The sequence below is a fragment of the Fusarium falciforme genome, chromosome 1 (genome assembly GCF_026873545.1).
Source record: "Fusarium falciforme chromosome 1, complete sequence".
Taxonomy (NCBI): Eukaryota; Fungi; Ascomycota; class Sordariomycetes; order Hypocreales; family Nectriaceae; genus Fusarium; species Fusarium falciforme.
The window spans coordinates 2824231-2851345 of NC_070544.1; the positions used below are offsets into that span (position 1 = coordinate 2824231).

General features: G+C 52.9%; 10 protein-coding genes across 10 annotated transcripts; 3 read left to right on the forward strand and 7 right to left on the reverse strand.

Moving 5' to 3' along the window:
* Positions 1-860: 860 nt before the first annotated feature.
* On the reverse strand, positions 861-2118 carry NCS54_00076900 (ATP-dependent (S)-NAD(P)H-hydrate dehydratase; the record flags this gene model as incomplete). Its single annotated transcript, XM_053146408.1, has 4 exons — positions 861-992; positions 1094-1863; positions 1926-1973; positions 2022-2118. The coding sequence occupies 4 exons, from the start codon at positions 2116-2118 to the stop codon at positions 861-863; spliced, it is 1047 nt and encodes a 348-aa protein (XP_053002383.1).
* Positions 2119-3700: 1582 nt separating this feature from the next.
* NCS54_00077000 (ATP synthase subunit alpha) lies at positions 3701-6227 on the reverse strand (the record flags this gene model as incomplete). The annotated part of the gene is made up of 8 exons (XM_053146409.1): positions 6054-6227; positions 5676-5833; positions 5450-5506; positions 5275-5395; positions 4748-5213; positions 4641-4688; positions 4016-4536; positions 3701-3964 (listed from the first exon to the last, which is right to left on the reverse strand). Exons 1-8 carry the CDS (start codon positions 6123-6125, stop codon positions 3701-3703), a joined length of 1707 nt encoding a protein of 568 aa, XP_053002384.1. The 5' UTR covers positions 6126-6227.
* A 1594-nt stretch (positions 6228-7821) lies between these two features.
* On the reverse strand, positions 7822-8463 carry NCS54_00077100 (Hypothetical protein; the record flags this gene model as incomplete). The annotated part of the gene is made up of 3 exons (XM_053146410.1): positions 7822-8115; positions 8174-8256; positions 8319-8463. The coding sequence occupies 3 exons, from the start codon at positions 8461-8463 to the stop codon at positions 7822-7824; spliced, it is 522 nt and encodes a 173-aa protein (XP_053002385.1).
* A 358-nt stretch (positions 8464-8821) lies between these two features.
* NCS54_00077200 (Sm domain-containing protein) lies at positions 8822-9768 on the forward strand (the record flags this gene model as incomplete). The annotated part of the gene is made up of 6 exons (XM_053146411.1): positions 8822-8845; positions 8919-8927; positions 9011-9082; positions 9135-9440; positions 9499-9583; positions 9635-9768. The coding sequence occupies 6 exons, from the start codon at positions 8822-8824 to the stop codon at positions 9766-9768; spliced, it is 630 nt and encodes a 209-aa protein (XP_053002386.1).
* Positions 9769-10308: 540 nt separating this feature from the next.
* On the forward strand, positions 10309-11962 carry NCS54_00077300 (Hypothetical protein; the record flags this gene model as incomplete). The annotated part of the gene is made up of 4 exons (XM_053146412.1): positions 10309-10744; positions 10792-11060; positions 11109-11230; positions 11275-11962. The coding sequence occupies 4 exons, from the start codon at positions 10309-10311 to the stop codon at positions 11960-11962; spliced, it is 1515 nt and encodes a 504-aa protein (XP_053002387.1).
* A 460-nt stretch (positions 11963-12422) lies between these two features.
* On the reverse strand, positions 12423-13452 carry NCS54_00077400 (J domain-containing protein; the record flags this gene model as incomplete). The annotated part of the gene is made up of 3 exons (XM_053146413.1): positions 12423-12500; positions 12553-13081; positions 13130-13452. The coding sequence occupies 3 exons, from the start codon at positions 13450-13452 to the stop codon at positions 12423-12425; spliced, it is 930 nt and encodes a 309-aa protein (XP_053002388.1).
* A 300-nt stretch (positions 13453-13752) lies between these two features.
* Positions 13753-15358, reverse strand: NCS54_00077500 (Clr5 domain-containing protein; the record flags this gene model as incomplete). Its single annotated transcript, XM_053146414.1, has 2 exons — positions 13753-15076; positions 15159-15358. The coding sequence occupies 2 exons, from the start codon at positions 15356-15358 to the stop codon at positions 13753-13755; spliced, it is 1524 nt and encodes a 507-aa protein (XP_053002389.1).
* Positions 15359-16656: 1298 nt separating this feature from the next.
* On the reverse strand, positions 16657-17580 carry NCS54_00077600 (2EXR domain-containing protein; the record flags this gene model as incomplete). Its single annotated transcript, XM_053146415.1, has 1 exon — positions 16657-17580. The coding sequence occupies one exon, from the start codon at positions 17578-17580 to the stop codon at positions 16657-16659; it is 924 nt and encodes a 307-aa protein (XP_053002390.1).
* A 1426-nt stretch (positions 17581-19006) lies between these two features.
* NCS54_00077700 (Hypothetical protein) lies at positions 19007-20137 on the reverse strand (the record flags this gene model as incomplete). Its single annotated transcript, XM_053146416.1, has 2 exons — positions 19007-19938; positions 20056-20137. The coding sequence occupies 2 exons, from the start codon at positions 20135-20137 to the stop codon at positions 19007-19009; spliced, it is 1014 nt and encodes a 337-aa protein (XP_053002391.1).
* Positions 20138-23774: 3637 nt separating this feature from the next.
* NCS54_00077800 (BTB domain-containing protein) lies at positions 23775-25151 on the forward strand (the record flags this gene model as incomplete). Its single annotated transcript, XM_053146417.1, has 4 exons — positions 23775-24148; positions 24199-24325; positions 24378-24456; positions 24514-25151. The coding sequence occupies 4 exons, from the start codon at positions 23775-23777 to the stop codon at positions 25149-25151; spliced, it is 1218 nt and encodes a 405-aa protein (XP_053002392.1).
* Between the last annotated feature and the right edge of the window lie 1964 nt (positions 25152-27115).

A 27115-nucleotide genomic window follows, 5' to 3' on the forward strand; every position in this document is an offset into this window, starting at 1 on the left:
GGATACGCAATGCCTCGCATACAAGGTGCATCTCCTTGTCTCTTGTTGTTGTCGCGCAGCGCAGTGGTAGTCGAGACGACTGGTCTGCAGCATCACCGCCGCAGGAACCCGAAGCGCCACTGATGGCCTCTGCAGAAGAGACTGCACTGCACTGCTCTGTACGCATCATGTCATGTTTGACGGCTCGTCTGCCATCCTGACTGGCCTCCCCTTCTGCAAGAGTTGCGGTTTTTTCTCTCGAGGTTTTTTTATCTTACAAGGGTTCCCGTGGGTCTCGTCTCGCTCGCATTGAGGCCGGCTGGTTAGGTTACTGTATCTGCATCTGCATGCCAACCAACGGCTCCTTCAAGCCCTACGATGGGCTTTTGAGCACAGAATCGCATCGAGTGCAAATGCCGATTACATTTTCGTCGATGGATGGGGCCTTTGGGAAGCCTCTTTGTTCCCATTTGGCACACCCAGACTGGCCAGCCAAGTCGTCCATGTCATAGGGCTTTGCTGATCTTCAAGGATGCCCCCGTTTGGCTCGTTTCTGATTTCTCCCAGGTACCGCCCTTTCCGAGCGAGGAATCTTTTACAACACGGCATAGGTTGTAGATGCGAAGAAAGCCAAGCGTACCGGCCCATCTGCCGAGCCTTGTCGCGTGGAAACGGCGTCCAGAGGCCCGATGGGCCGAGTTTGACCAGATGGCGTCGTCTAGGTAGCCATGTGCCAACAGAGAGAGTTGGCTACTTGCTCTCTCTTTGTTGTTGGTCAACTGCACATCACATCAAAGAGCAAGCCGTTGGGCCTTGGACAAATCGAGGAATAGCCTGTTACATGTTTGCCTATCGTGTCTTCGTAGCTCCTTTATGTGTGTCTATAGTCTCGACGAATCTGCCTCCTCGTCTTCTTCCCCAAAGATGTTGAGGAATGCAACGTGCACCTCTTCAGTCAAGTCACTGGCCTGGAGACTGCGGCCCTTCTTAGCAAAGGCCAGACGAGAGCACTCCTATTGACGGTGAGCATGTGATTCTTCAATGCGGCGCTGACAGATGCATCCAGTTCAGTAGCCGGGTCACTCTCGAAACAAAGAAAAGGAGATGAACCTACTCTTGTAATAGCGGCACCACCAAAAGCTGCCAGCCCAACCAGTTCATGCTCGCCGAGAGCATTCTGGCCTACATCCCAAAGACGGTCGAGATATGCTTTCCTCCACCCCAAGAAGGTTGCAATGGATCCCGTCAGGGTATCTCCCTGTCCACCGCTTCTCTTCCTGCCACCCTGGAGATCGACCGTAAGGGTTGTCTCGCCGTTGGAGATGTAGTCCTTGGCGCCCTTCTGAATAACCGTTACGCCCTCGAGCGTCTTGGCTAGAGCCTCAACCCGCGCCGTCTCGCTCGCATCCTCGCTGACGTCGACCTTGAGCGCCTCACACAGCTTGCCAAACTCGACGACGTTGGGCGTCAACACTGCGCCATCGTAACCTCTCACCAGGCCCGGATCCTTCTGCACCAGCATCAGAGCATCGGCGTCCAGCACGACGGGTGTACCTCGATTGCGCGCCGCGCGGATGACGCGTGCTACGGTAGCATGCATCAATGGATCACGGCCGAGGCCGGGCCCGACGACGAGGACGTGCAGCCGCGGGAGCAGGTCGATGATCTGCGCCGATATGTGCTCTGGGTCAGAGTCTGGGTCCTTAGATGTGTCCCGGGTCGCCGGGTCTTGGTTCGGGTTCGGGGCCGGGCTCTGACGCATCAGAGGATGGACCATGAGGTTCGGCGAGTACGACTTGATGACGGTCGCGGCTGCGGGTGTGCAGATGACGTGGGACTGTGAGGAGCATTGGTTAGCCAAGTTGTATATCCTAGGGTTGAGGACTTGCTACTCGCCATATCGCATCCTAGTCTTGCGCTCGCCATTGCTGAAAAGTACGGCGCACCCGTGTAGTTCTCGCTACCTCCTATGACGGCCACTCGGCCCAGCTGGCCTGCTCAGATCAGTCAGTCCACGCCGGCTGAGCCGCGAAGGTACGAACCCTTGTGGAATGATTCCAGCATCGGCGGGATGATGCGCCGCACCTTGGCCAGGACATTTTTCGTAGCGGCAGACATGTTGAGGTCCTTGGTAGACATTGCAGGATCTAGAAGTTGGTGATTTGTGTTGGAGAGAGGTCAAGTTGGAGTCGTTCGTTGCGAAGGTGGGGGAAGATCCAATTGGGATGGTTGCAGTCGGATCAGAGGATGAGCGCAATCGAGACTTGCAAGGCAATCAATTGGTGCTCCCTTTGAGAAATGGGCAAGTTTATCAAGTCTTGAGATTCATTGATGCTGAGCCTGTTTTTAACAACTTGACAATTTATGATGTCACTGTTGCGAGCTTCACCAAGCTCCCACTCCCACGTGGATCAAAAGCTCTACCCAAGAACGGCAATGCACGTCTAGCTCGTCTAAGGCTTGGACCTCAGGATAAACAGACTTATATACAAATGCCAAAATAACAGGCCATGTTTTTCATAATTTTATATATATTATTTATAAGTTTTATCTCATCTTCATACTTATTATGCCGAGGGTGCCTAGGGTAGGTATGCTCGCCCTTTGGCCTGGATCTGAGATCCATCGCTCCCCGTCGCTCTACTTCTTCCGCTTCCTACCACCAGCGTCTATCACCAAAGTTCGGGCGGTATATGGCCTTCTCTTCGAGAAACCTATTCTAAGTAAAGCTGTACGAGGGCTCTGTCGACAGTATGTCTGTTGAGGTGTTGCAGCAGTGTTTTATTGCGTGGGGGTGAGGGCGACCCGAGGATATTGAACAAGCCCGGGGCAAAAGTGAATGGTGTCCGAGAGCAGATCTGGTTGAACGCCTCTTCTTCCCCGAGTGTAGTCTTGTAGATCGGACAGACATACCACTCAGGAGCATCCACGCCAATGGTACACCAGGTATAACCATCGACCAGATCGTGGAGTTCCTGGACGGTCTCCATGTTGCGCTTGCGGTGCCTCAGAGATGATGAAGGGGAGGAGCGGAATGGTCACAAGCCCAGCCCTTGATGAAGGGGAGAAGATACACCAGGTGTAGCCATTGACGAGGTCGCAGAGTTCCTCGGTGGTGTGCCTCAAGAGATGATGAAGGGGAGAAGATGATCCATGATGTCAATGTTGAGAGAGCTTCAAGCTCCCATGCAGGTTAAGAGCTAAACCGAGCTAACAATAGAACAACAGAACACATACACTTACTCCTCTAAGGCTATGACTTGATAATAAACAAATTTACATAAAATACTCAGAAATAGGCAATATTTTCATAATCTTATGTAGATTATCTACCAATTCTACTACATCTTGATCATTCTTCATAATCATCCTTAGACGAGGATTTCCTCCGAGATCGCTCCCCCACACAAAACACCGCTACTGCAACAGCTCAACAGACACATTCAACGCCAGTCTCACTTGGGAATAGGCGGCAGGAACAGTATTTAGGAAAGTTGGAACAAAAGGAATCGAGGGCGTTCATTGAGTTTTGTGCTCTATTTTACAAGTGGCAATACGACGGGTGAATCTCCCTCAACTCATCCCGCCGCTCCTATCAGGCGCGACCCCTCGACTATTCCCTCCGCCTCAAGAGAGAAAACACGACTACAGTTATTCGGTATAGATAGCGACATCCCCAAAAGCCCCCGTTCTTCTCCGCGCAAGATGCTTTTGATTATATTTAACCCAGGAAGCTCTTGACGAATGTCTGGACGACGTCACGGAGCTTGGCCTCGGTCTCCTTGGACAGGGCACCCTCCTTGTCAATGGTGGCAATGAGGTCGGCCTCGTTGGTCTTGAGGTGGGCAAGGAAGTCAGACTCCCACTGGAGGATCTTGCCGACGGGAACGTTGTCAAGGTAACCGTTGACACCGGCGAAGATGAGGGGAACCATCTCGTTGACGGCCATGGGGGAGTACTGCTTCTGCTTGAGGAGCTCGGTGAGCTGTAGAGTGATTAGTATCTGTTTTCTTCTGGAACAATGGATTCAACTTACACGCTCACCACGGCTCAGAGTCTGCTTGGTGGCGGCATCAAGATCGGAACCGAACTGGGCGAAAGCAGCGACCTCACGGTACTGGGCCAAGAAAAGCTTCAGGGAACCAGCAACCTGCTTCATGGCCTTGAGCTGGGCAGAGGAGCCGACACGCGAGACGGAAAGACCGACGTTGATGGCAGGTCGGATACCCTTGTAGAAAAGCTCAGACTCCAGGAAGATCTGACCGTCGGTGATGGAAATGACGTTGGTGGGAATGTAGGCAGACACATCACCACCCTGGGTCTCAATGACGGGAAGGGCAGTCATGGAACCACCACCGAGCTTGTCGTTCATCTTGGCAGCACGCTCGAGGAGACGAGAGTGGAGGTAGAAAACGTCACCGGGGTAAGCCTCACGTCCAGGGGGACGTCGGAGAAGCAGAGACATCTGTCGGTAGGCGACGGCCTGCTTGGAAAGATCGTCGTAGATGACAAGAGAGTGTCGGCCGTTGTCACGGAACCACTCACCAATGGAGGCACCTAGTCAAACAGTTAATAAATTGTTCTCGTGTTGTTCTGAAGCGCGACAACAGTTGTTGCAATGTGTTGTGAGATATCGTTCTGAAGTTCAGGATCTCGCTCACGGATGATCCATGTGGCAGGAGTGTCCATGTCCAGGGAAGGAGTATCCACTGGACCATTACACAAAGCAAAACAAAGGGCAGGAGCGACTTTAGAGCAAGGTACATACCGGTGAAGGGAGCGAGGTACTGAAGAGGAGCGGCCTCGGAGGCCGTGGCAGCAACGACGATGGAGTACTTCATGGCGTCGTTCTCCTCAAGAGTCTTGACGAGCTGGGCGACGGTGGATCGCTTCTGGCCGACGGCAACGTAGACGCAGTAGAGCTTCTTCTTCTCGTCGCTGCTGTTGTTCCAGCGCTTCTGGTTGAGGATGGTGTCGAGACCAACGGCAGTCTTGCCGGTCTGACGGTCACCAATGATCAGCTCACGCTGGCCACGGCCGATGGGAACCATGGCGTCGATGGACTTGAGACCAGTCTGGACGGGCTCGTTGACAGACTTTCGGGGCAGAATGCCGGGAGCCTTGAGCTGAGCACGGCGTCGCTCCTTGGTGGGGATGGGACCCTTGCCGTCAATGGGGTTGCCGAGAGCGTCGACGACACGGCCGAGCATCTCAGGGCCGACGGGGATATCCACCTAGAGGTTTGTGTAAGTCTATATGATCGCATACCAACGGTTGAGGTGGGGTTGTGCTTACAATCTCGCCGGTACGCTTGACAGTCTCACCCTCCTTGACGAGACGATCGGAACCGAAAAGCACAACACCGACCTGGCCGGCCTCGAGGTTCATGCACATGCCCTTGACGCCAGAGGCGAACCTGTTGTTGGTTGTTAGATGCCAGCTCGATGATCGGAGTCCGATCGGCACTTACTCGACAAGCTCCTCAGCCTGGACGTTGGCCATGCCGTGCACACGGGCGATACCATCACTATAGACGCATAGTCAGCATCGATTGGGTCCCAATTGCATCTTCCCAGGGCATCCGGAGGGGCGGAGGCGTGGTATGGTGTCGTGTTGTGTTGCGATGTGACGCTGCAAAGAGCTCACAGGATCCATCCCACAGCCTCGTTCCGGATGCTTCCTAATGATCCACATACCCGACGGAAAGGACACGGCCAGTCTCAGCGAGACCGGACTCCTCCTGGACACCACGGATTCGCTGCTCGAGGATGGAAGAGACCTCAGTGGGAGTAGCCTTGGCGTCGGAGGCGTAGTATCGGGCAGCGTTGATGGAGGCGGGTGCGGCATTTCGGACCTGAGTGGTGAAAAACAAGTTAGCCGAAGCCCGAAAATGGGACGGCGGTATGAGCAGCGACAGCGGGCCAAAACAGCTCGAAAAAGCTCTTGCGGGCGATGGAAGCTTGGTCCGACGACCCAATTGAGCTCGCACGATGGATTGGCGATGGTGCAGGCTGTTTGGAGTCGCTGGTCGATGGCTCTGAGGCCGATTCGGGGCTCGGGGGAGCACGACTTACCGCGGCGACCCTGCCAGCAGCAGAGACAGCGCCGACGGCGCGCGTCGACTGTCGGAGGGCGTTCCGGAACATATTAAGAGAGGTACGGGAGGTTTGGAGATGAAAGGAGAGCAATTGCAGCCAGGTGCAATTGGAGGGAGGGGAGATTGGGGAGTGCGGTGCTGCCTTTGCAGGAGAGCAAATGGAGTTTTTTGAGGAAGGACGGTGATGGAGAGCAGAGTCTGTCTGAGGGATAAGGTGGGGCTCAGCTGGTCCGACCGCCCAATCAGGGCCCACTGCGCGTTTTTGCCTGGAAATCCCGAGGCAGCCTTAACAATTTCTTAGCTCGCTTTCTTCTAGCCGCTCCATTTCGGAGCTTCATTTCGTCCGCCGAGCTGACGTCCGACATCAATTGCAGGTGTCGAGAGCTGCTCTGGGGGGCCGAGGGGGTCAATTGATTAGGTAGAGGCCTCGCCTACATGTCAATTGACTCGATCTGAGATCTCCAGATCTCCCTCACGTCCCTCCTGGCGGGCTGCTGGCGCCGCGCCGAAACTCGCATCTCAAGCAACTCCCGTACCGCCGACCGACCGGCATTACCCGGGTAGGCCTAGACAGTTAGTGCCTGAGAAATGCGGTACTGAGATGGGCCAGGGGATCTCGGAGGAGCTGTGTGGCCCAACGAGCTTCCATCTTTGCGGTGGAACCCTGGGGCTGGCCTGGCGACCGGCTACGGAGCAGGACAGAGCAGTGAGAGAATAGCAGCGACGCAAGCTTACAAGCAGCCAAGCCAAGACAAAGCAACAAGGCCAACTGCCCCCATTCATCCATTGATCAATCAATCGCAAGCTGGGGTGGCTGAAGTTGTCGTGGCCCGTGAATCCGCCTTTGGTCCGTGATTTTTCCGGCTCAACCTGTTTCATCTCTTTGTCATCAAGAGTCTTGTGCATCGTCCACGAGGGTCAAGGAAGAACGAGACACCAGGAAGAAGAATTGTAAGAAGAGGTCTAAAGCTTTGCCTTTTATTAGTATATCTCTGATTCATTTTAGTGTGTGTTATAACAATTTATCCATAATATTTGAGAGGATTTAGACTGTCTTTCACCGTCGTCGTTGGTGTCTCGTTTATTTCTTGAGCCCCGTGCCGTCTTACAGCAAATGTGCCCCATGCCCCCAAGTAAAGTTATCAGACGTTGAATCTGGGGTGCACCTCCGCATTGTGGAATTGGTCTACAAATTGTCGGGGTTGTTGTGTTCATGATGGTGTGATGCTCTCTTGTTGAAACCTTACCATGACAGCTCCTCATGTTCGTAAAGTCGAGCACTGGAACATGACAACTGGTTAGTTATGGACTAGGTCCAGAACAGGGTCATCTCCTCGTTTGACACTCTCGAGTACATCTGGCTTCCTCGTTGAGGTCCCTACGCCATCTACAATATTCATACTTCCAATGGCCTGATGATGCCTCTCAGCAAAAAGACATCATGTGCCAGAAGCAGAGCTTCCAAGTCCCATAGGGACATTGTTCAACACGTCTCACGTAGACGCAAAAACGATAGGCCAAGTAGACAAAATACCAATAATCTGGCAAGAATGATGGCATATGTCACATTCAAAGTGAATATCGGAAAGCCGGCAGAGTGCCGGTCGGTCTCTCAGGCCGTGGCTCGACTGAATTCGGTCGAGCTGATGCAGCAGCAAAAGGCAACAAAATACATGCCCCATGTGATTTTTCCCCTCAATATTCGCCGTGACCATCCGTTAAAGACAATAAACCATTCAATCCATTTATCGGACAATACCGTCGAAGCGAGACTTGAACCACTTGACGGTCTCGTCGCGCTTGATGCGGTGGCCGGAACCGATGCGGCTCTTGGTGCGTCGTCGGCGGGTGACGCGCTCACCAGGTCGGGTCATGCAGCAGTAGAAGTCCATGCCGTAGATACCGATCGAGGGGTCGTACTTGATACCAAGATCGATGTGCTCGCTGATACCGAAGCCGAAGTTGCCGGTCTCGGAGAAGTTGCGCTTGCGGAGCTCGTACTCCTTGACCTTGAGGCCACGCTCGAGAATTTCCTCGGCCTTGGGACATGTTAGCACCTGGTCTCGCTCGTCGTCTTGTTGAATTGCTCGTAATTACCTTGGGGCCTCGGACGGTGACGTGGACAGCAATCTTTTCGTTACGTCGGATACCGAAGGTACGGACGGTGTAGCGGGCCTTGCCTGTAGAAAAGTTCGGTCAGAGAAAATCGCATCGCCTCGGTTCGTGATGCGCAAAAACTTACTGTAGACGGGGGTCTGACCAGAAAGCTGCTCGAGCACCTTGGCGGCACGGGTAAGTCTGTCACCAGACTCGCCGACGGAGATGTTCAGAACGAGCTTCTGAATCTTGAGCTCCCGCATGGGGTTGCTAGTCTTCTCGGACGCCATTGCTGCGGTTGATTAGTCGGACCTGGTGATGAAGTTGTCTGTCGAAGATCGCGAGGTTGCGGAGAGTGGATTTGAGATTTTGTGAACCTACAAAAATTTGAGGGTTTGTCTGCCCTCAAGCGAGCCGTGTGCCAAAGTGGGGGTGGCTATGACAAATTCGGCCTAGCGTCATTTCGGTACATTGTCGGTGTACCTCTCAGCCTTCTCCATCAGGCTCCGCAGATTTTGGACATCATCCTCACCTTCAGAGCTCCAGGCATTGAAGGCTGCGATCGCGCGCGCAAGAGCTCCGCGATCAACCACCAATTTTTGAAATCAAGAGGCACTGCGCTAGCTAGTCCTCGCAACAACCGCCAAGATGTCGAACAAGCAAGGAAAGATGGTATGTTTCTCTGGCCCATCGTCACGCGTCGAGTGCTCTTTGTTGTTCAGATGCTAACCTCTTTGCTCTCCAGGCCGGTTACGTACGTATACCCCGACGAGCGCATGAGGCTCTACTGCTTCATGCTCCGCGATTGCTTGTTCCAAGCTAACGCTCTCGATACAGATTAACTGGCGGATGCGGGTTACCCTCAACGATGGCAGGGCAATGACCGGTCAGATGCTTGCCTTTGACAAGGTTCGATATGCCACTTGACTGCGGTTTTAGACCAGGGCTAATCATATCATAGCACATGAACCTCGTCCTCGCCGACACTGAAGAGTTCCGACGCGTCAAGCGCAAGCAGAACAAGCCAGCTGCCCCTGGCGCGAGTGGTTCCGCGACACAAACCATCGAGTCGGAGGAGAAGCGAACTCTGGGTCTCACGATCGTCCGAGGCGCTCACATCATCTCCCTCTCCGTCGAGTCGCCTCCCCCCGCCGACCCTAGCGCTCGACTTGGAAAGAGTGCCCCTGGTGGAATCTCTTCTGCCCTGGCGGCTGGTCCTGGAGTCGCTCGCCCTGCTGGCAGAGGAGCTGCCCCTCCTTCTTTGGCCGTACGCATCCCTTGTTCTATATCGAAGTTATCTAGCAGGTTACTGACTCTCTTGTTAGGGCCCTGCTGCCGGCGTCGGTGGTGCTCCCCCTCCTGGCTTCCCTGGCTTCCCCGGTGGCCCTGGATTCCCAGGTGGTCGAGGTGGTAAGTTTGCCAACTCTCGCTATCCAAGAAGATTTTCTAATCATTACCAAGCGCCCCCTCCTGGCTTCCCTGGAAACTTCCCTCCCCCTCCAGCTGGATTCCCTGGAAACCCTCAGTTCCCGCCTCCCGGCTTCAACCCTGGCGGTCCCCCTCCTCCTGGGTTCCAGCCCTCTTCGAGAAGATAGGTTATGTAGGCGCTGGATACCTAGGGTAAACTTAATGGTCTGAGAGGACGGACACGGACATTGCGATACCGTCACCAAGGACGAAGTACGTCTGGCTTGCCCTCCGAAACAGAGAACCGTGGGCGCAGGAAGAGATGTCGAGATTATGAGTTTGGGTCATACAAAAATGTATGTGAAATTTCCTCACGGAGTTCTACCGTCCTGGCATCAATGTTAACAAGACTTGCCAAGACCTTTTTACGGAGCACATGAGGCGCATTCATGGTGTAAGGGACTCGGAGGTTTCGTTTCGTTTCATGGTGATGAGATGATTAAGTATATGAGTGACGGGCTACGCGCCTAGATGATTATTTGAATACTAGAAGACACCTCCTATATGGCATCCCGTGAAGGCGTTGAGAACTCGTTCAAGTCAAGCTCGCTAGTGCTGACTAATGCTTGACTATCCGTATCAACGCCTCCATCCATCACTCTTAGAGCATGAGCGTAAATTTTCACGATACCATTCCCGATGCACCTTTCGGTTTTTAAGACACAATTATGACCGATTTCACATTTGTAGTTTCAGACGGCATCTCAAAACGACCTTTAGCGTCTACCAGGAGTCACGCAGTCAAGAGCGGTTTACAACGCAAGAGTCGAGCAATAGATCCTAGGGGGTCCAAGGATTCCCAGCTCACCATCAGGCAAAAAGATACACTCAAGGGTCGATTCAGGGTCTCGAACGGGCCAAGCAAGTCTCAACAGGTTTCTCAGTTGATCAAGGAGAAACAAGCCGCCACAGCATCGACAGTCAGGACTCTCACAAAAGACTCTGCCAACTCACCAGGGGATGTCACCGCTGACCACCTTGACGCCGGTACTTATCCCAACACGCCATGGGATCTTGTCAAAGCTCCCAGCCAAGGCCGGGGAGACCCTTTCAACGCGTTTCCCATTCCTCTAACTGACAATGACGACAAGTTGATCAGATTCTGTACGTCGACTCGGGGGAAAACCGTTCGTCTTTACTAACAGGGGCAGTCATTTCTCGATTCGACCTTCGCGCTACCATTGCCTACATCCGAAAGCAATGGTGGGAAGGCTACGCCTTTTCAGATCCCCTGCTCATGCATACAACATTGGGCTTGGCAGCAGCTCTCTGGTCACAGCTGCTGCCGGATCCCAGAAAGGTGGCGAACGAAGGATGTAAGCAAAAGGCCCTAGTAATTCAGGGCGTTCGGGAAAGACTAGCTATGGGTGTCAACGATATGATACTGATCGGGACGATCGCCAGTCTTGCCAACATCGAGGTCGGGGCTTTGTGCTGCAGTCTTTGCATGGTGCTGACTATTTGATAGGGCACTGAAGGAAACTATGAGGCTGCCTGTGTGCACCTGAGAGCTGTTGATCTCTTGATCCGAGCGAGACGAGGCTATGATGAGCTCAAGGAGAATGTCAACGTCCCTCGCGTGATAAACTGGTGGGTTCGTCGAAGGAGATCATCCCCATCTCTAACGTTGATAGGTCCGACATTCAAGCTGCTATTGGACTGGGTACAAAGCCCATACTTCCCATGATCCTTACCATGGATACGATATCGCTTCCACTCCGTATACTTGACGCTGCCAATACCCCAAGCCTAGCGCATTTAGGAGTGTTCGAGTCCAGCTTCGAGGACACAACCATTCAGGACAACTTCTCGCTTGTACGGCAGGCACAATACTCATTGAAGTCGAAGGACGTGCCCATGCAAGACTTTCGTGTACTGATCAACGTTGTTGACCACCATCTTCAGACAACTCTGGGGGGCGATGGTCTCACGTCCCAAGGGCGCATCCTCGTGACGACAGCACACGCCTTTTTCTACTTGATCATTCGGGAACTGGTCCCGGGCCATCACCTGCCTCGAGCGATTCTTAGACGCCTTAGGGAACAGTTGCGGGAGGATTTTATGCTGTTTTCCAGCCAGCCAGTGTTCCAACCAGGGTTACTCTGGTGTCTGGTGATAGGGGCATCCGCGGCTTTTGAGTCTGGCCAAGACTGGGATTTCTTTTCCGGTAACTTGTCCAAGGCACTCATCTTACTGGGTGTTTCGAATTCTTTGGAGCTCGAAGTGATCTTGGCAGACTTTTTATGGCATGAGAAGTTTCCTGGGAAGTTTCTCGCCCAGTATGGTCACAGGCTGTTTCCGCTCATGTTGGGGGCTTCATAAGGGGATGCTCTACGAGGGTAAGATCGTGGGACAGGGGTTTGAAGCCTGATTGGAAGGAAAGATGGGTCTCATAGTCGAATCCTTGCCAGAGTCCACTTGATATGTCATATTTGAGTGGATGGGGGTTTCAATGTGGAATCTCTCAGTACGGATATAAGGCGAGATCTACTTCAGGGGTGTATTGGGAGCAACCAACACTAGCAAGAAGAGTCCATATACTGAATTAATACTTACGACATAAGACTCAGAGCTGCTGTTGTCTTTGCAATTCAATGTCCAAACAAAGTTGAATTCTAGGTTCCCGACTAAGGTTCGTTTATCGAATCAGTACGCCTGACCAACAGCCCTCATTACTTGATCCTCGTCACCCAGAGAAAAGAGAATACCCGTCCCTTCAATAGCCAAGACTAACAAACTCCCGGCGCCCAACCATACCGCAAACCCTTCAAGAGACTCTAGCTCAAATACCAACAGCATGGCTGAACACCCTTATGGCCAGCTGGCTCAACAGCTTGGCCCTGTCATCCTGAGGAAGTTCCTACGAAGAAAAGTCAGCTTGAACTTACACCACAGCGTATAAGAAAACATACCTGGAACACGGCATATACGCTCTTGCCCCTGGCATCTCGGATGGCCCCTAGCCTGTTTCCCGCCACGGCGCCAGCTACCATGCCCGGCACGTTGGCAACGATGAAGCCCAGGGCGCCGCCGCTCACGCCGCCCAGCATGCCCCAGAACTTGCCTGTGGGGTGGTTATCCCCTCCCTCAGCCATGCCCTCCTCCCGCATCATCTCCTCAAACACGTCGCTGAACTGGGCATTCTCCGTCTGCTCACGGTCCTGCGCGTTGGCCCCGCCGGCCTGTTTGGTGAAGAAGTTCCACGCCCATGAGTATGCGCTCTCGGGCGCCGCCCCCTCCTCGCCCTCGGGGATGTCCTCCTCGAAGGGGTCGGCCGGGGTGCTCGTGTTGAAGAGCTTGCGCTGGGCGTCGTACTCGCGACGGCGGTTGTTATCGGAGAGGGTATAGTAGGCGTCGTTGACGAGCTGGAACTTGCGGGTTCGTTCGGCTCGGTCTGGGGAGGTGCTGGCGACGCGATCGGGGTGCGTCTTCAAGGCAGCACTGGTAGGAGGTGTCAGCAAAGTTTCAGGCGCGATATCTCGGACATACCGCTTGTAGGCATCGCGGATCTGCTGAGTGGTGGCCGTCTCAGAGACCTCAAGGATGGCATCTGAAGTATTCGCCGTGTTAGCTGTCGGCGCATTCCATGGTGGGGTTGTTGGAGAGTTCACAGTAGTCTGGGGGAGCTCCGGTAGCCATTCTGACACTGTAGACGAGTATAGGGAACGAAGAAGCGATCTAGCGAGTGATGTGTCTAGGCAGAGAGTCAAGGTAGAGGCCAGGTTGTTACTGAAGTAGGTAAATTTGTATTGGTGGTAGGTAAGTACCAAGTAGAGGCTGCTATCGTTGAGGCCAAAAAGTGTCAACGTCATTGTGGCGGTGCACACGTGGCTGCAGCCAAGGTCCATTTTCAACCCCAGGTCCATGAAACCACCAGACCCTTCCCCTATGAACCAGATTTTGATCCTCCAAGATGAACTAGGTAGGTTGTTGCTTAACAAGTAGCAGTAGTAGTTGTTGTTGCTGTTGTTGTTGGTTTGTTTGAGGATTCGACTCAAATCATTAAAAAACGTATTCCGACTCGCATGGTATGTGTGTATGCAGCCCACCAGGTATCCCACCCCATTCTAGAACCGCCAACTCCAAAGGACACCGTATCACGACCCGGAAATTCAGTCAGGCCCTTGCTCCAGGTACAGCTGCGCCCTCGAGAGGGCATCCGCCGTGATGGCGTCCGCGTCCCCCTGCCGTCCGGCCTTTTGGTAGTGCGCGGCTAGCACCCACATGTCGCGGATCACGCGCAGGTTGTTGAGCGTGCCGTGGGCCACCTCGCGCTTGTAGATGGCGTACTGCAGGTTCTGCTCGGCCGTGTCCCACTCCTGTCGATCCTGCTGGACTCGGGCGAGCATCTTGCGCGCGTACGCGTGGAACCGATCGCTTGATCTGGACCCCGCCCCCGTGTCGGAGCTCGTGTGGTTGAGGAGGTTGAGGGCCAGCTGCTCGGCCTTCTTCTTGTCGCCCACGTCCATCTGCGTAAACTCGAGACGCAGCGCCTCTATTCGTAGCCGGTCAGAGTCGTCCACTGTGAGGCCGTGGTCTTGTGCCTCGGCCATTGTTTCGAGGGCGTGGTACATGGCGTCCTGCCTCTTGGCGAGCTCGCTCCCTTTGCGCAGCCGCGTTCGTCCATCCCAGATAAGTTGTTCGTAGAGCCAGAGCCGTTGTGGATCCGAGGACTCGATGTGTTCGGCCAGCATGTCGACGTTTCGCATCCAGGCCTGACGTAGTATATGGCACAAGTAACTCCTCCCTTGATCTGAATGATAATCACATGTCCGTAGTTGCTGTAGAATCCGGAGGAGTGGGTGTTGAGCTGGCAGCTGTCGTTGTGCCAGAATAGTAGCATGATCCAAGAATAAACCCAGAAGTTGAAGATGTCCACGATCCACCATGTCAAAGATGGTGTCTAGGACGTGCCATACGAGGTCCGGGTGGTCCTCACTGAGGACAAACTCAAGTACATAGAAGCCTCTCCGTGCAGCCAAACCTGCAAGGTTCCCTTTTCCGTGGTACCACAGATCGAAAACAAGCTCAAACGTCCGGTACATTGTCCGGCTGTCCTGGATAGGGGGGTGATTTGGGTTCGCCAGATATCTCGACATGGGATCCGACGCAACGGGATATGCGTCCAGCTTGGACTGACTCCATGAGAAGACGCTGCCGAGAACCTGCTCGAGATTTGCGTAGGGCCCTACATTGTTAGAGGGCCGGATGAGGGCCATGGAGGTGTCATTGGCCTCTTCTGGAGACTGTTCCTCAGGCGACGACGAGGACGCCGCAGTCTGATCGTCAACTGTCTCTGTCTCTGCTGCTACTGCACTCTGGCAGTATGCCTCGGCAATCTGCGCAGGAGTGGAAGATGTGGAACCCGAGGGGCTCTTGCGATATGTGCGCTTCCTGAGATTCCACTTCTTTAAGCGCTTCTTGAACATTTGCTCTCTATTCCCCGGGCAAAAGTCAAGGGACGCGAATCAGCTAAGGTCTTTGATTTCTTCTACTTAGTCACAAAGGCTGCACTCACGTCGCTGCAAAGCCGTGCCTCGCCTGCAGGATGGCCATGGTCTCGTTGAGCTTGCGGTTGTCGCGGATGTACAGCCTCTTGATGACCTCGCGCATGGCCTCCCACTCCTCCTCGGTGTGCTCCTTGGTGTAGGCCCTGTCGTCCACCGCCGGCGGGCAGCCCGGGAGGCGGGGGGCCAGGACCGGCAGAGTGGTGGACATGATGGGATCATGAAAGCGGCCAGACAGGGGGAGAGACTCGGCGGCCGAGCTGGATGGACAACGGCGGAAGTTGATAAGCTGTGCGGTCTCTCTAGCTGTTGCAAGATCCGGTTGGCAGCGTCGGCATCGGCATCGGCATCGGCATGCCGGACCGTTGTGTGTGCATGGCGAGCGGGATCGATCTCGACTTGTCAAAGGCGCCTCCTCCTCCGCCTCATCGTCCAGCACATCACGTCGTTTAAGAAGGGTTCAGCGCCGGCCTCGTCTGATTGGTCGAGATAGTTCCCTGCATGAGGACCATCGTCTAGGCCGGTCGCGGTAATAGTCCAGAGTTTATTTACCAGCCCTAGGGCCTGGAATCAAGCCCATACCCGGTGCCAGCCACTGGCCAGGTGTCAAAAGGGACGAGGCTTGGTGAATGTTGAGCCAGATTCGCCCGCATCTTTAACCTCTTCAAGAGTACAACATTCGTGAGCGTCAGGGCGTGGCCCACAACTTTAATTCGACTGGATGAGCTCAGACTCCCCACCTTGAGGGAGCTGCCCACATGGTGTCATTAGAACCGCAGCCTTCGGATGCAGCTGCCGTTTTGGGCCATGGCGATGACCTCACAAGCGACCCCGATGGTTTTCGGGTTGTGCATTGAACCTTTGCTCTTGAAACTTGATTAAAGGTTGCCACAGGTTATGGCCTGATTGCTTGCCATCCCTGTGTCTACAATCCATTAGGCGACTCACATAGTCAAATACGCCCTTTCGCTACAGCCCAAAACTAACATGGCACCCAACCATCAAAGTTGAGACCCGACACCCTCGTAATTCAGCAAATCACAGCCCATTAGATTCAGGAACATGCTCGTCGATCAAACTACACGGTCATGTGTTTCAATTTCAACTCGTGGTATCGTCCAGTTTCACGCTGATACTCCATTTGCCCATACCGTCAGAAAACACCAGTCCAACTCTCCATCAGTCACGCCAAGAAACCTCCCGAACGCCAAATAAACTCCCCCTCGAACGCCATTGATACCAAGCTTTCGACTAGACATGTTCCAGATGTTTCGACGTTCCTTGGCCCCATAGCCAAGCTTGATGGTCGCGAAATCCATTGCTGCAGGGGTCAAGCGCTTGCGTCAAGTGGTGTGCGTTTCCAGAATCCCGGATTTCCCTGAATTCCAAATTGCCACCGCTCATTCGTCGTGTTTCGAGTTCCTCCATAAGCTCCCTTGCCAGTCATCCCAGCTCAATAATGTCTAAGTCATGTTCAATATTAATCCCAGCCTTCCATGTCATCCACCCCTAAAAAGATCGATACTTCCACAGCAAGCTTGCGCCTTCGACTTGCAGCTGCAGAGTCTCGACTATTGGTGGCTTGTCTCGTAATCGTTTCGTCAGCGTCGAGTGCGCGGCCTTTAGGAACCGCCTCTTGAACCGTCTCCAATCTTCGTTGGTAGGTTTGCGGTTCAACTCTGCCGCCTCCTCCTCGCCATCCGTCCCGCTCTCGCCCAGATCGTCGTCGTCTTCGTCAGCCTCCTCCGCCTGGAGGGGGTAGTACTGAAACTCATTCTGGTGAAAGTGCCATGGGTTGTGGATGCTGATCCCCAGCTCGTTGTCAAACTTGAACGAGTAGTTGTGGTGAAAGAGCTGCAGTCCATAGGGCCATTCGGCCATGGGAGGGTTCGGATGAGTGCACTGAAACTCCTCGTGGACGACAAATAGAACCTTTTTCAGTCGTGGGAATCGGCGAAGCTTTTTGATAAACATGGTCATATTGTTCCTCGATACCTTTCCGCTGAGCATGGGGTGAAAGATTCCCGTCGCAAAGCCATACGACGTCCCGAGGGCCACTTGGCGCATGTTCTCTCTCATAAAGTCCACTTGTGAAAGAAAGTGCAGGGCTCTTAGAAGCCGCCTGATGAGGAGGTAGGGTTCAAGCAGGACGACATCCCGTACAGAGTCGATGTACTTTGTTGTTCCAGATAACGTCAGCCGCTTGTAGCGGTGCAGCACGTATGCCCGCGACTCTCTGCATACGGCGGCCAGCACAGGCGGGGGCTCATTCGAACTATTCGCAAACGTGAGCCCTGCCGAGGCTGGAGTTTTGAAGTTTGAGTGCGGAGTATCGAGGACTTCAAAAACCCGCGGCTCTGGTAGGGCATACGCCCATACCATGGACCGCAGCTCTCCTGGTAGTTTGACAAAGGACGGGAAACTCGTCGACATTTCTTCCTCGCACGATGGAGGATCAAGGTCAAAATTGGCTCACCTTGACTCCTCACGATGATTCAAATACCCGCCAGGCCAGCCAAGGAGAGGGGACCATCCTACTATCCCGGCAGAATGGCGTGGCTGCTCACCTCCGCAATCACCCCACGATTTGTCCCCATATCCTCTAGGCGAGCTCTCCCCGCTGGACAAGTCATTCACCTCGGCTTAGTCGAAGTAGGCGCGAATGAATGTCTATCTCCCTACGCCATGGAGGATAATGTTGCGTAAACGCCCACGTTTTTGCACGAATGGCGGGGGAGTCTTTTACATCCGCGCTGCTAGGTTGGTGGTGCTCGGGAAGCTTGTTTCGGGTAGAGGCCGATGAGTCCATAGATAGTGGACGGAGCAGATATCTTCCGCTGGATCGAGGTTGTCACTGCGACACCGGTTCTTGGCAGTATGCCACAGAGAGTTGCAGTCTTGGCCTCGATGATCTGCGCTGTAACTGGTGGCGGCTTGCAGCGGGACGGGCCATGTACCATTGTAAATGGGATTGAGGGTGCAAGATAAGTGATGGTGGGCTGATTCAACAACCCACGATGTGTTGGTTGGTGCTCGTCTCGCGAATCACGACTCGGAAATTCCGACACCGGAGTTTTTAGAGACCGAAATAGAGTGATTTGAACGGCAACATGGATTCGAGGATCTTGAAACGACAAGGAACATCTCGATTGTTGCGTCGACCAACAGCAACTTACATCGGACTTTGCAAGTCTCTAATCTACCTACCCTGGAGCGGGGACACGAGAGATGATATTCCAATCGGCGATATACTTAATCCGAGGAACCCACCTGACTAAGCAGGCTCCAACCGCGCGAAGCGGAACCGCATAAAAATCTCGATCGCGAGCTGAAGCTGTGCTTCTCTTTTCTCTTTTTCTTCTTCGTGCGGCTGGCATGACCTGAAATTTTATATTCTCCGTGTTGCTCGAATCCCTTACCAATGGATAAAATCGCAGCGTCAGTTGTGCCACAGATTAATCAAAATTGCAGGCCCGCCCTACCATCGCTTGGTTCTGGTGCTTTTGATGCACCTCAGTCGTGGTTGGGAGGCAGGACATATCTAAACCCAATGCTTTCGTGAAGTGAATATGTGTGTACCTCATGTAGGAATGCGCAAGTTGAAAACGGCCCTGAGGATCGCAATGTCGCCTTGACTAGGAACGAGAGTGCGTGAATGCTTGACGAACCGACGTCTTGATCTCTATTCTCTACCTGGACAACGACATCTTGCGTGCTGCCTCTTTGTTATTGAAACCCCAATTACATTCTCCTTAAGCGCATGGCCATTTCACTCTGAATCGCATTCAGGTGTGTCCTGGTATCGTCACAGGAAAAAAAAAATATGTGCCAAGCTTAACCCAATTCTTCATGCATAACATTACTCGTCTTCTCCAACCTTCTGCAGCTTACCCATCTCGCGCTTGGCTCCAGCCTCGCCAATGAGCTTCACCCGATCAAGCCGGACGGTCTCGCCATCACCCTCGCCCTGCTGGACGTAGACGATTAGGGTTGACGTCTTTGTGAACTTGACAAAGCGCAGTCCAACATTGACCGTTCCGTCGGCGTTCCAGTCCTCGGCAGGGATGTCGATGATCTGTGTGGGCTCGGTCTCGTCGGCCTCGCTGAAGTCGAGGTTGTGGGGACGGTTGATGTACAGGTGGATGATTCCTGGTCGCATTGGCGCATCCTCGTCGTCTTTGGGGGGAAGCGAAGTAAGCTGCGCATTGGTTAGAGTGGTAGTCCAGTAAAAAAATACGGCGCAACTTGCCTGGAGGGTGTGAAGCTTGACGGTCGACTGGAAGGGAATGAACAGGAGCAGCTGGTCGTCGGCGCCGCTCTGGACAAAATCCTTGGCCGTTCCCTTGCCATTGCTCAGTCCGCTGGGCTTGCTCCCCTCAAACAGAACCCTGACGGAACCGCTCTCCTCATCTGCGTTGAGGACCTCGAGATCTCGAACCTCTATTTGGTCTGTGATGTCGCTGTAGCCTCGAGGGATCTCGGCGCCCTTCCAATTGCCTCCGCTGCTAGAGGCGGCGCCGCTTTCGCCGAGCGAGTCCACCTCGGCCGCCAGCTTCTGAACCATGGCTTGGAGCTTGGGAGGATTGGCGCCCTGGACCTTGTCGATCTGCTTTCCGTCCAGGAAGAGGAGGAAGGTTGGTAGGGCGGACACCTGGTATCTCTCAGACAGCTCTCCCTGTTCTTCGCTGTTGATCTTGACAAAGGTCAGGATGTTTTCGCGGGATAGTTCGTTCGAGAGTGATGCGTAAAGGGGGGCGATCTGCTTGCAAGGACCGCACCAGTCGGCGTAGACTAGAGGAGGAGCATTAGTTAGCTTCTTTCCAGGCAGAAGGCGAGACGCGTTGCGGTGTTGGACAAGTTGCCCCAAGGGCATGGCGGGGCATCTCTGGCGTAGAGGCAGGTACTCACAGTCAGCGACGACGATGCGCGACGACTTGAGGAGCGCATCGAACTGCTGCGTAGAGCCTATCACGACAGGACCCTTTGACATGATGAGAGCTTGCTTTGCGACGGTTGCGACTGGAAAGTATGACGGTGTGGCAGAGACAGTCAGGAACGGGGTGAATGCTGATGAGATCCCTCCAATCGCCGGAGCCGTTTGGAGGGGACATCGCTGTATCGGGGCTGGCGTCATTTGACCAATGGCGGACTCAACATCTACCACGACAACTACTCATGTTTTTTACGGCCGCGTGCCACGGACTATCACGGAATCACCACGGACTATCACGGAATCATGTTGTCAATCTATACCCGGAGGTAGTATATCCGACTTCTTGTTTTTTTTTGTGTTATTTTTTATTTTGGTCATTATGATGCCCTCCAAGATTTGCCTTGCCTTAGATAGTCTGCCCCATTTTGGATTGCGAGGTTGTGATAAACATGAAGAGACGTCGATCAAGATCTGCTAATAATACACTCTTTTGACCCCTTAGTCTTCACCATGACGAATTGGGACGACCTCAACTACCTCCAAGAGAGGCGGCTGTGCGCCCTGAGGAATCCCCACGTCTTGGTCGGCATACACAAACGCGTAATCTTCTTCGAAGTTTTCCTCAATGACCTGCCAAGGCACAACAGTCCCATCCTCGCTCATTATGCTGACTTGGTAGTTATCCCTAACCTCCAAGAATTGAACGCTGTCGCCCAACTCTTCATTGTGTTGGAGGACTAGCTGGAGTTTCTTGCAGAAAGGGAAGATGCAGCACATGTCATGGACCATATCGAAGCAGTATTCGTGGTGGTCGGACAGATCGAGCGCGACATTCTCAACACAGTGGATGAAATGCCCATTAAATCTGAACTGGTCCCATTTGATGGCTTGCCTGTCCCACCAGAAAATATCCTTGGATGTGTTGAACCAGAGGCTCTTGTAGGGACTTCCGTACGCTCCGAATAGGAACCGGCCAAGCTTCTGAGAAATCCTCCGTGCTTCTTTGCAGGCTTGGCTTGAGGGTGGTGGTTTGTGGTTGACCACCATGGGAATGACGCCAGACACAATCGAAAGGGACTTTGTCTTGAAAATTCTTGCTTCTCCGAACGAGTACTCCCAAATGATGGCTCTGATTTCTGGAGGGAGCCTCTCGAAGAGGGGGAAGGTCAAAGGTATCGGTTCCGTTGTCAAAGTTGTGTCAGCGACATCTTGATGCGGGCTGATGCTTCCAACCTCGGTTCTAGAATGGAACAGTCTAGAGCCTGGGGTATGTGTTAGAGAGGAAGATATGATATTAAGGGGAAAGTCATGCGTACCGTTGCCAGTTGTAATGTTCACCTCCTAAGTGAAGCCGATTCTAGGCAGAATGTATTGGACTGTTGTGAATGAGAAGGTAATGGCATTCCACGCGCGAGATGCTAGAGAAGGATGGGGCGATTGCCGCGGCATGGCAAGAGAAGGAAGAGGCGGATGCCTCGAGTGATGAGTGCAATAAGAAGGGAGTGAAGGTGGGTGTCGGGTCTGATCCAACGTGGGTGATGAACGAAGGTAGAAGATCTGGAATGAGATGGATGGATGGATGGATGCCTAGAAATTTAGGTACCCTGGGTAGGTAGGAAGGTAGGCGGAGGCAAGGTTGGAAGAGACCTTGGTGCCTTCCCGGTTGGTCTCCAACTGGCATCCCATCCATGGCAGGCGGCAACACATGCCCGATTTACTAGCAGTGATTCACTACGAAGGTGAAATGGATTCTATAATACCACTATGGTAATGAATGTCCTTTGCAATACACAATTCTCTCCTATAGCCAGCCTCGTCCCCTGCTCAGTTCAAGTAGATGTCGAGGCAGTGCGTCGTGACACCACCTCGACTGCTTCAAGGGGAGGAAGCTGAGGTTCTCCTTCTGAGCTTTCTCCCGAGCTTCCTCCCGAGTCTGCTCCCAAGTCTTCTTCCGAGTCTTTCCTCCAGTGCTCCTCCAAGGCCTCCTTCAAACCAGCCCAATGCAGCCGTTCTCCCTTGTAAAAACAGACCCTCCGCTGGTCGTCGTCCCTAATATGAAGGAATTAAACATCGTCTTCGTATGGTGGTGCCCCATGTGACATGACCAGTATCATCCGTTTGCAACTAGGAAACTCGACCAATGCGTCCGCAAGCCTCCGCAAATTCGATTCGTCACATCTGCCACGCCAATTGATGGCTACGTTCTCGATCGTGGTGAAGTCGCAGCCAGAGTAATAACTTTCGTGTTCAAGATACTCAACCAGCATATGGTCCAAGTACAGAATATCCTCGGAGGGCCTGAACCAGAGGGACTTGATTGCGAGGCCATCTGCACCAAAGAGAAACGCTCCGCATTGCTGAAATAGCTGGCGAGACTCTCGGCACGCTGCACCAGAGGACGGTGGCCTGTGATTGACCATCATCGTAGCCCATGTGGTGAGCTGATGGGTGCAAGGAGCCAGACGAAAGACCCTGGCACCCCCAAAAGAGTACTTCCAGATCATTTTTCGCACCTCCGGAGGGAGTTTGATGAACTGGGGAAACGAAGAGGCTGGAGTTTGACTCGCTCTCGAAGGCGCTGAAGTGACGATCGATGGTTGTCCAGCGGGCCCTCTAATTTCGATCCGTAGGCACAGAGGTTGAGTCCCTCGCGACCTGTTAGTACACAGCCTGGGAAGAAGATGCGGTGGGATGAACATACCATTACTAGATGTGAATGTGAGCTCAGAAATAATAGAAAAGCTCACTTGCGAAGAGTGAGAAGCCGATTCCTCGGGGAAAGCGTGAGAGGTTTGGGATGCCAGAGAGGCACGTCTGGTGGGAAAAGCGCAAATGGTACCGGATGTTAGAGAGATACGCCTCCCGGAAGACGCCATGTCATCTTGCTCGGCGGTCATCTTGATCGAGGTGATGATACTGAGGGTATCAGAATGATCAAGATGTTAATGCTGATGACAGGATGACGAAGAGGAAGTGCGAAAGGTGAACCGTTGTTTTCTCGGCAGAAGGGGGAAAGTGGCAATGGAGTTGCGGACGCACCGCGTGCTCGGACAGCTGTTGACAGCTGTTGACAGCTGCAAAGCAGTGCTCGCCCTGAGTGAATCTTCTCAAATTCGCACGTGTTTGATTTTATTCTACTGGGCACAAGGCAGTTTGCATAGCAAATCGTATGCCGTTGGTGTCCAACTAGACTCCCCTTGACCAGTTTGCAACTCTATCACCCTCACTCTTCTCATTCAGAGCGACAAACCGGACTAATTAGAAAACAATATCTTTGTATACAGGTAATTGCTAGACCCATTACAATCTTGCATTTCTATTGCCCTACAAATGGTGGCTGGTGCAGGTATCCGTTCGAGTGTCCAGAAAGGGTGATTCACAAGGTGACCGGCCGACGGCTGGCAGCTGTTCACGACCTTGATGACAGTGAAGAGTAAGAAACCCACAGTTTAATGAATCACAATCATGCGCACTTCTTGACCTATAAAATTCGTGAAACGCAGACACGGCACAAGAGCACCATTGTGCATACTCGTGGCTTCGTCACTCCGAGGTTGGTACGCCCTTTGCATGCGCTCACTTTCTTGTCAGCCTTGAAGCTCTGCAAAATAGAGATTTTCCTGGACCAAGAACTTCTCAACACTCATTTCTTTGTCTCTTCTTCGTTGTTTTGATTCGCAGACAGCCGCCAGTCATGGATCGCACCTCGATCGATGGGAGGCGAAGGACCAAGTCTGCGACTCCATCTGCGAAACACCCACGCAAGGCAGAGACTCTAGTCAAGCTCCGACCGGCCTCGCCTCCAAAGAGCAACCCATGGAGCGTAGCGAACAAGAGAGCGGCTAAGCCTACCGCAGACAAGTTTCCACCTCTCCCGAAGCCGCAGATGGCTCTGTCTTCTGTCGCGACGTCCACGACGGGGAGATCCCGGAAATCCTCAACATCGTCATTCGAGCCACAGTCTAGGGACGAAGTAGCGCTGGTCGCTGCACCTGGATCTCCCTCCTCCAACACGTCTAGCACGTCTCGGCTCATCCTTGAAGCAGCGGCCTCCAGAGCAACAGCCAAGTCAGTCAATGCAACCACTTGGTTGGGCCAATCGCTGACCATTTCACCAGTCTCTGGAAGTCTCCTTTTGGAGCCGATGTGGTTGTACGTGCTGGAACCATGGAGTTTCGAGTCCATCGCAACATTGTGGCACCTGAGTCTGGCTGGTTCCATGACCACTTGCCACCACCTAACACGGTATGACTTGATCTTCTCTTGTGGTTGGCAATGGCGAGCTGATTGTTGCCAGGATGGTACACCAGTCGAGATTCACATGGACCTTGCTCCCGAAGCAGTTGGTCATTGCTTGCGATTCATCTACACAAGGGGTGAGTTCTGCCAGTTTGACACCCCTCAGAGTGAGCCCACGACTGACGAAGTGATAGAGATCGAAATATGCGAATACAACCATGAGGATCCTTGGAAGACGATCCACCTCCCTCGCTGTGTGCTGGGATATTGCGCAGCAGTCAATCTGCGAGTGCCCAAAATGATCAGCTACCTTCTTCGAATCGTCGAGGACACATCGGTCCAGCTTGGAAGAGTGGTCAGGGCTGAGTATCTCCACCGACCCCTAGGATGCTCCGAATGGAACCAGTTTTCATGGTACTACCAAGCCGCACTGGATATACTCGCCTGGGAGCGGTCCAAGAAGCTTATGAGGCCCATGCGACTGGCCCTAGCGAGCGTACTGGATGCCATCCTCTTTTGGTTGATGCGGCAGCCCTTGTTTGTCAGTGTTCTTCCGACGACGTGGCATAAGGTCTTGCGGGCCAGCGTGATGGATATTGCTGAGTACCGGCAACTCACGAGAGATGCCAACCCCTTCACCAACAGTGCCCTGCCCGATGAGCCGGCACTCAGAAAGATGCTTGACGAGGTGGAGGAGGAAAGAAAGCAGTTTAAGAAACAGGTCAAGAAGAGACGAGTCTTCACAGAGAACGGCTTGATGTTGCAAGACGGAAAGACGGAGGCTTTAGGAGCTGAACTGGAGGGAATTCGAGGCAGACGTGGCTCTATGTGAAACGGATGGATAGATGATTCCTTGAGCATGGTGGATTGTTTCGGAGAGAGGAGGCGACGACCAGCGAAAGCACAAATGGGACAAATGTTGTAGGGGAGGAAGCGTGTGTTTGAGACTTGCCTGCATATTGAGGCTTTTGTACAAGCCCCATACATAGACATGTACATAGACATAGATTCATCGAGCTTAGAAGAGCTCTGTGTTTATAGGTCAACAGATGGTTAAGGTGAGATTACTTGACGTCAGCGTGTCCTCCTAGTGCTTGAAGAAAAAAATGGCACCCTCTCCAAAACGTGATTCAATTTGACCCCCGTTCATGATCAGGGCCTTATGATGATAAAGCTAAGACTACATATAGACTTTAGGGTATAGTTTATTTATTTTACACTTTTATTTCTTTAATCTACTCTAAGTTACGTCTCTATAGCTTGGCAAAGCTCTCGTTACCTACCTACGTTATGCCAGGGCCCCAGGCAGAGCCTCGCCTTCACAAGAAGATCTCTTTTGTCTTTCAGGAAAATGGGTTGATCCAGAGCCTCGGGGGATTAGAGTCGCCAGGTGTCCTAGGCAGACTGGTTGAACTGGGATAGCTGCAGTATGCCTTTAGGTTGATTGGGTCTGATCTGTCGATGGAGTCATGAACGTTGGGATCAAAGAGGGCATAGTACTTTGCTAAACGCATTTTCTCCTCAGAGACACTCTCCTTATATCCTGCAGGCAAAAGCTCCCCGACAACAACAGAAAGCTCATCCCTATCTAGATTAGCAATCATAACCTGAGAGTTAGCAAGTGTGATGCATACTGGGGAACACCTGTCACTGCGAGGTCTTTTTCGGTCCAGCCTTGGTTTTCTCTGGGTTCAAACTCAAGCGACAATGTCAGGTGCGCGGTCTTGCTATCCTCGGTGGATTTATAGGTGCGAATAATGGTATTAGGCTTTCTGCTATCCCTGCTGGTGCGGTAGACCCAGCCGTAGGTGCTAAAGGCGAAATCAGACGTGCTGCTCATCGCGCGTGATGCCACCGTGGCGGTGAAGAAGCTTTGGGGAAGATGAACGATGTTGATGATAATAAGAAAAGTCGTAGACACAGGGAGAGAAATCTCTCTCGTGGTTTCTACTTACTCTAAGGCTTGGGTGAGCAGCGAGAGGGGGGGTTATGCTTGGAGGAAGTCCGCAAGGAGGAGGTATACAAGGCGGAAGTTTGCCAGGATAAAGTGCGTAAATTATCTATAGAAGCATAGTTTACTTTCTTCCTCTTCTCTTACTACTACCTAAATAACACTAACCAAGCACAGGCTACAATAATTCACAGTGACAGTGACAGTAAATCACTGCAATTATCTGCCAGTTGCCGACGGCTACCAAACTCCCTTTTCAGCTCCACCCATCAGATTATTCTCCCATTTGTCTTTAACCTTCTCTTCCCTTACAACCTCATTCGACTATCAGCATACATCTCATGTATTTACGCGATGCCGTCTATCTAGGGGGGAAAGCACTTAAAGGATCTAAGGCTATAGTCCTAGGAGCAGGCCGAGTGGCTCTGCAAGCAGAAACTTAAGCAAGATAATAGAGACTAGGATGCAAAAATGGCTTACGAATTGAACCAAGAATCCAACCAAGAAGTTAGAACACAACGTCATGCACCGGTATGTTGACTCTCGTGGATATCGGGAATGATTCTCACCCACTGCTCGCCTTTAGCAACAAAAAGCCACGAGCAAGATTCCGATGGCATATCTGTACGTTCTGTTGACGATGAACTACCCAACGCTGAGGACTTCGAGTTTCTTAACGGCGAGGACAACGAACTTGAGCCTAAAGGATCCGAAGCCTCTTTCGCATCTGGCTCTGAAGATATCCCACTGTCTGACCCGACTGGCTCCGACATCTCCTCTCCAGAACCCACTCCCGAAGAGACCTTAGCACTGAGATGGACTTCGATTAAGACATCATGATGGCT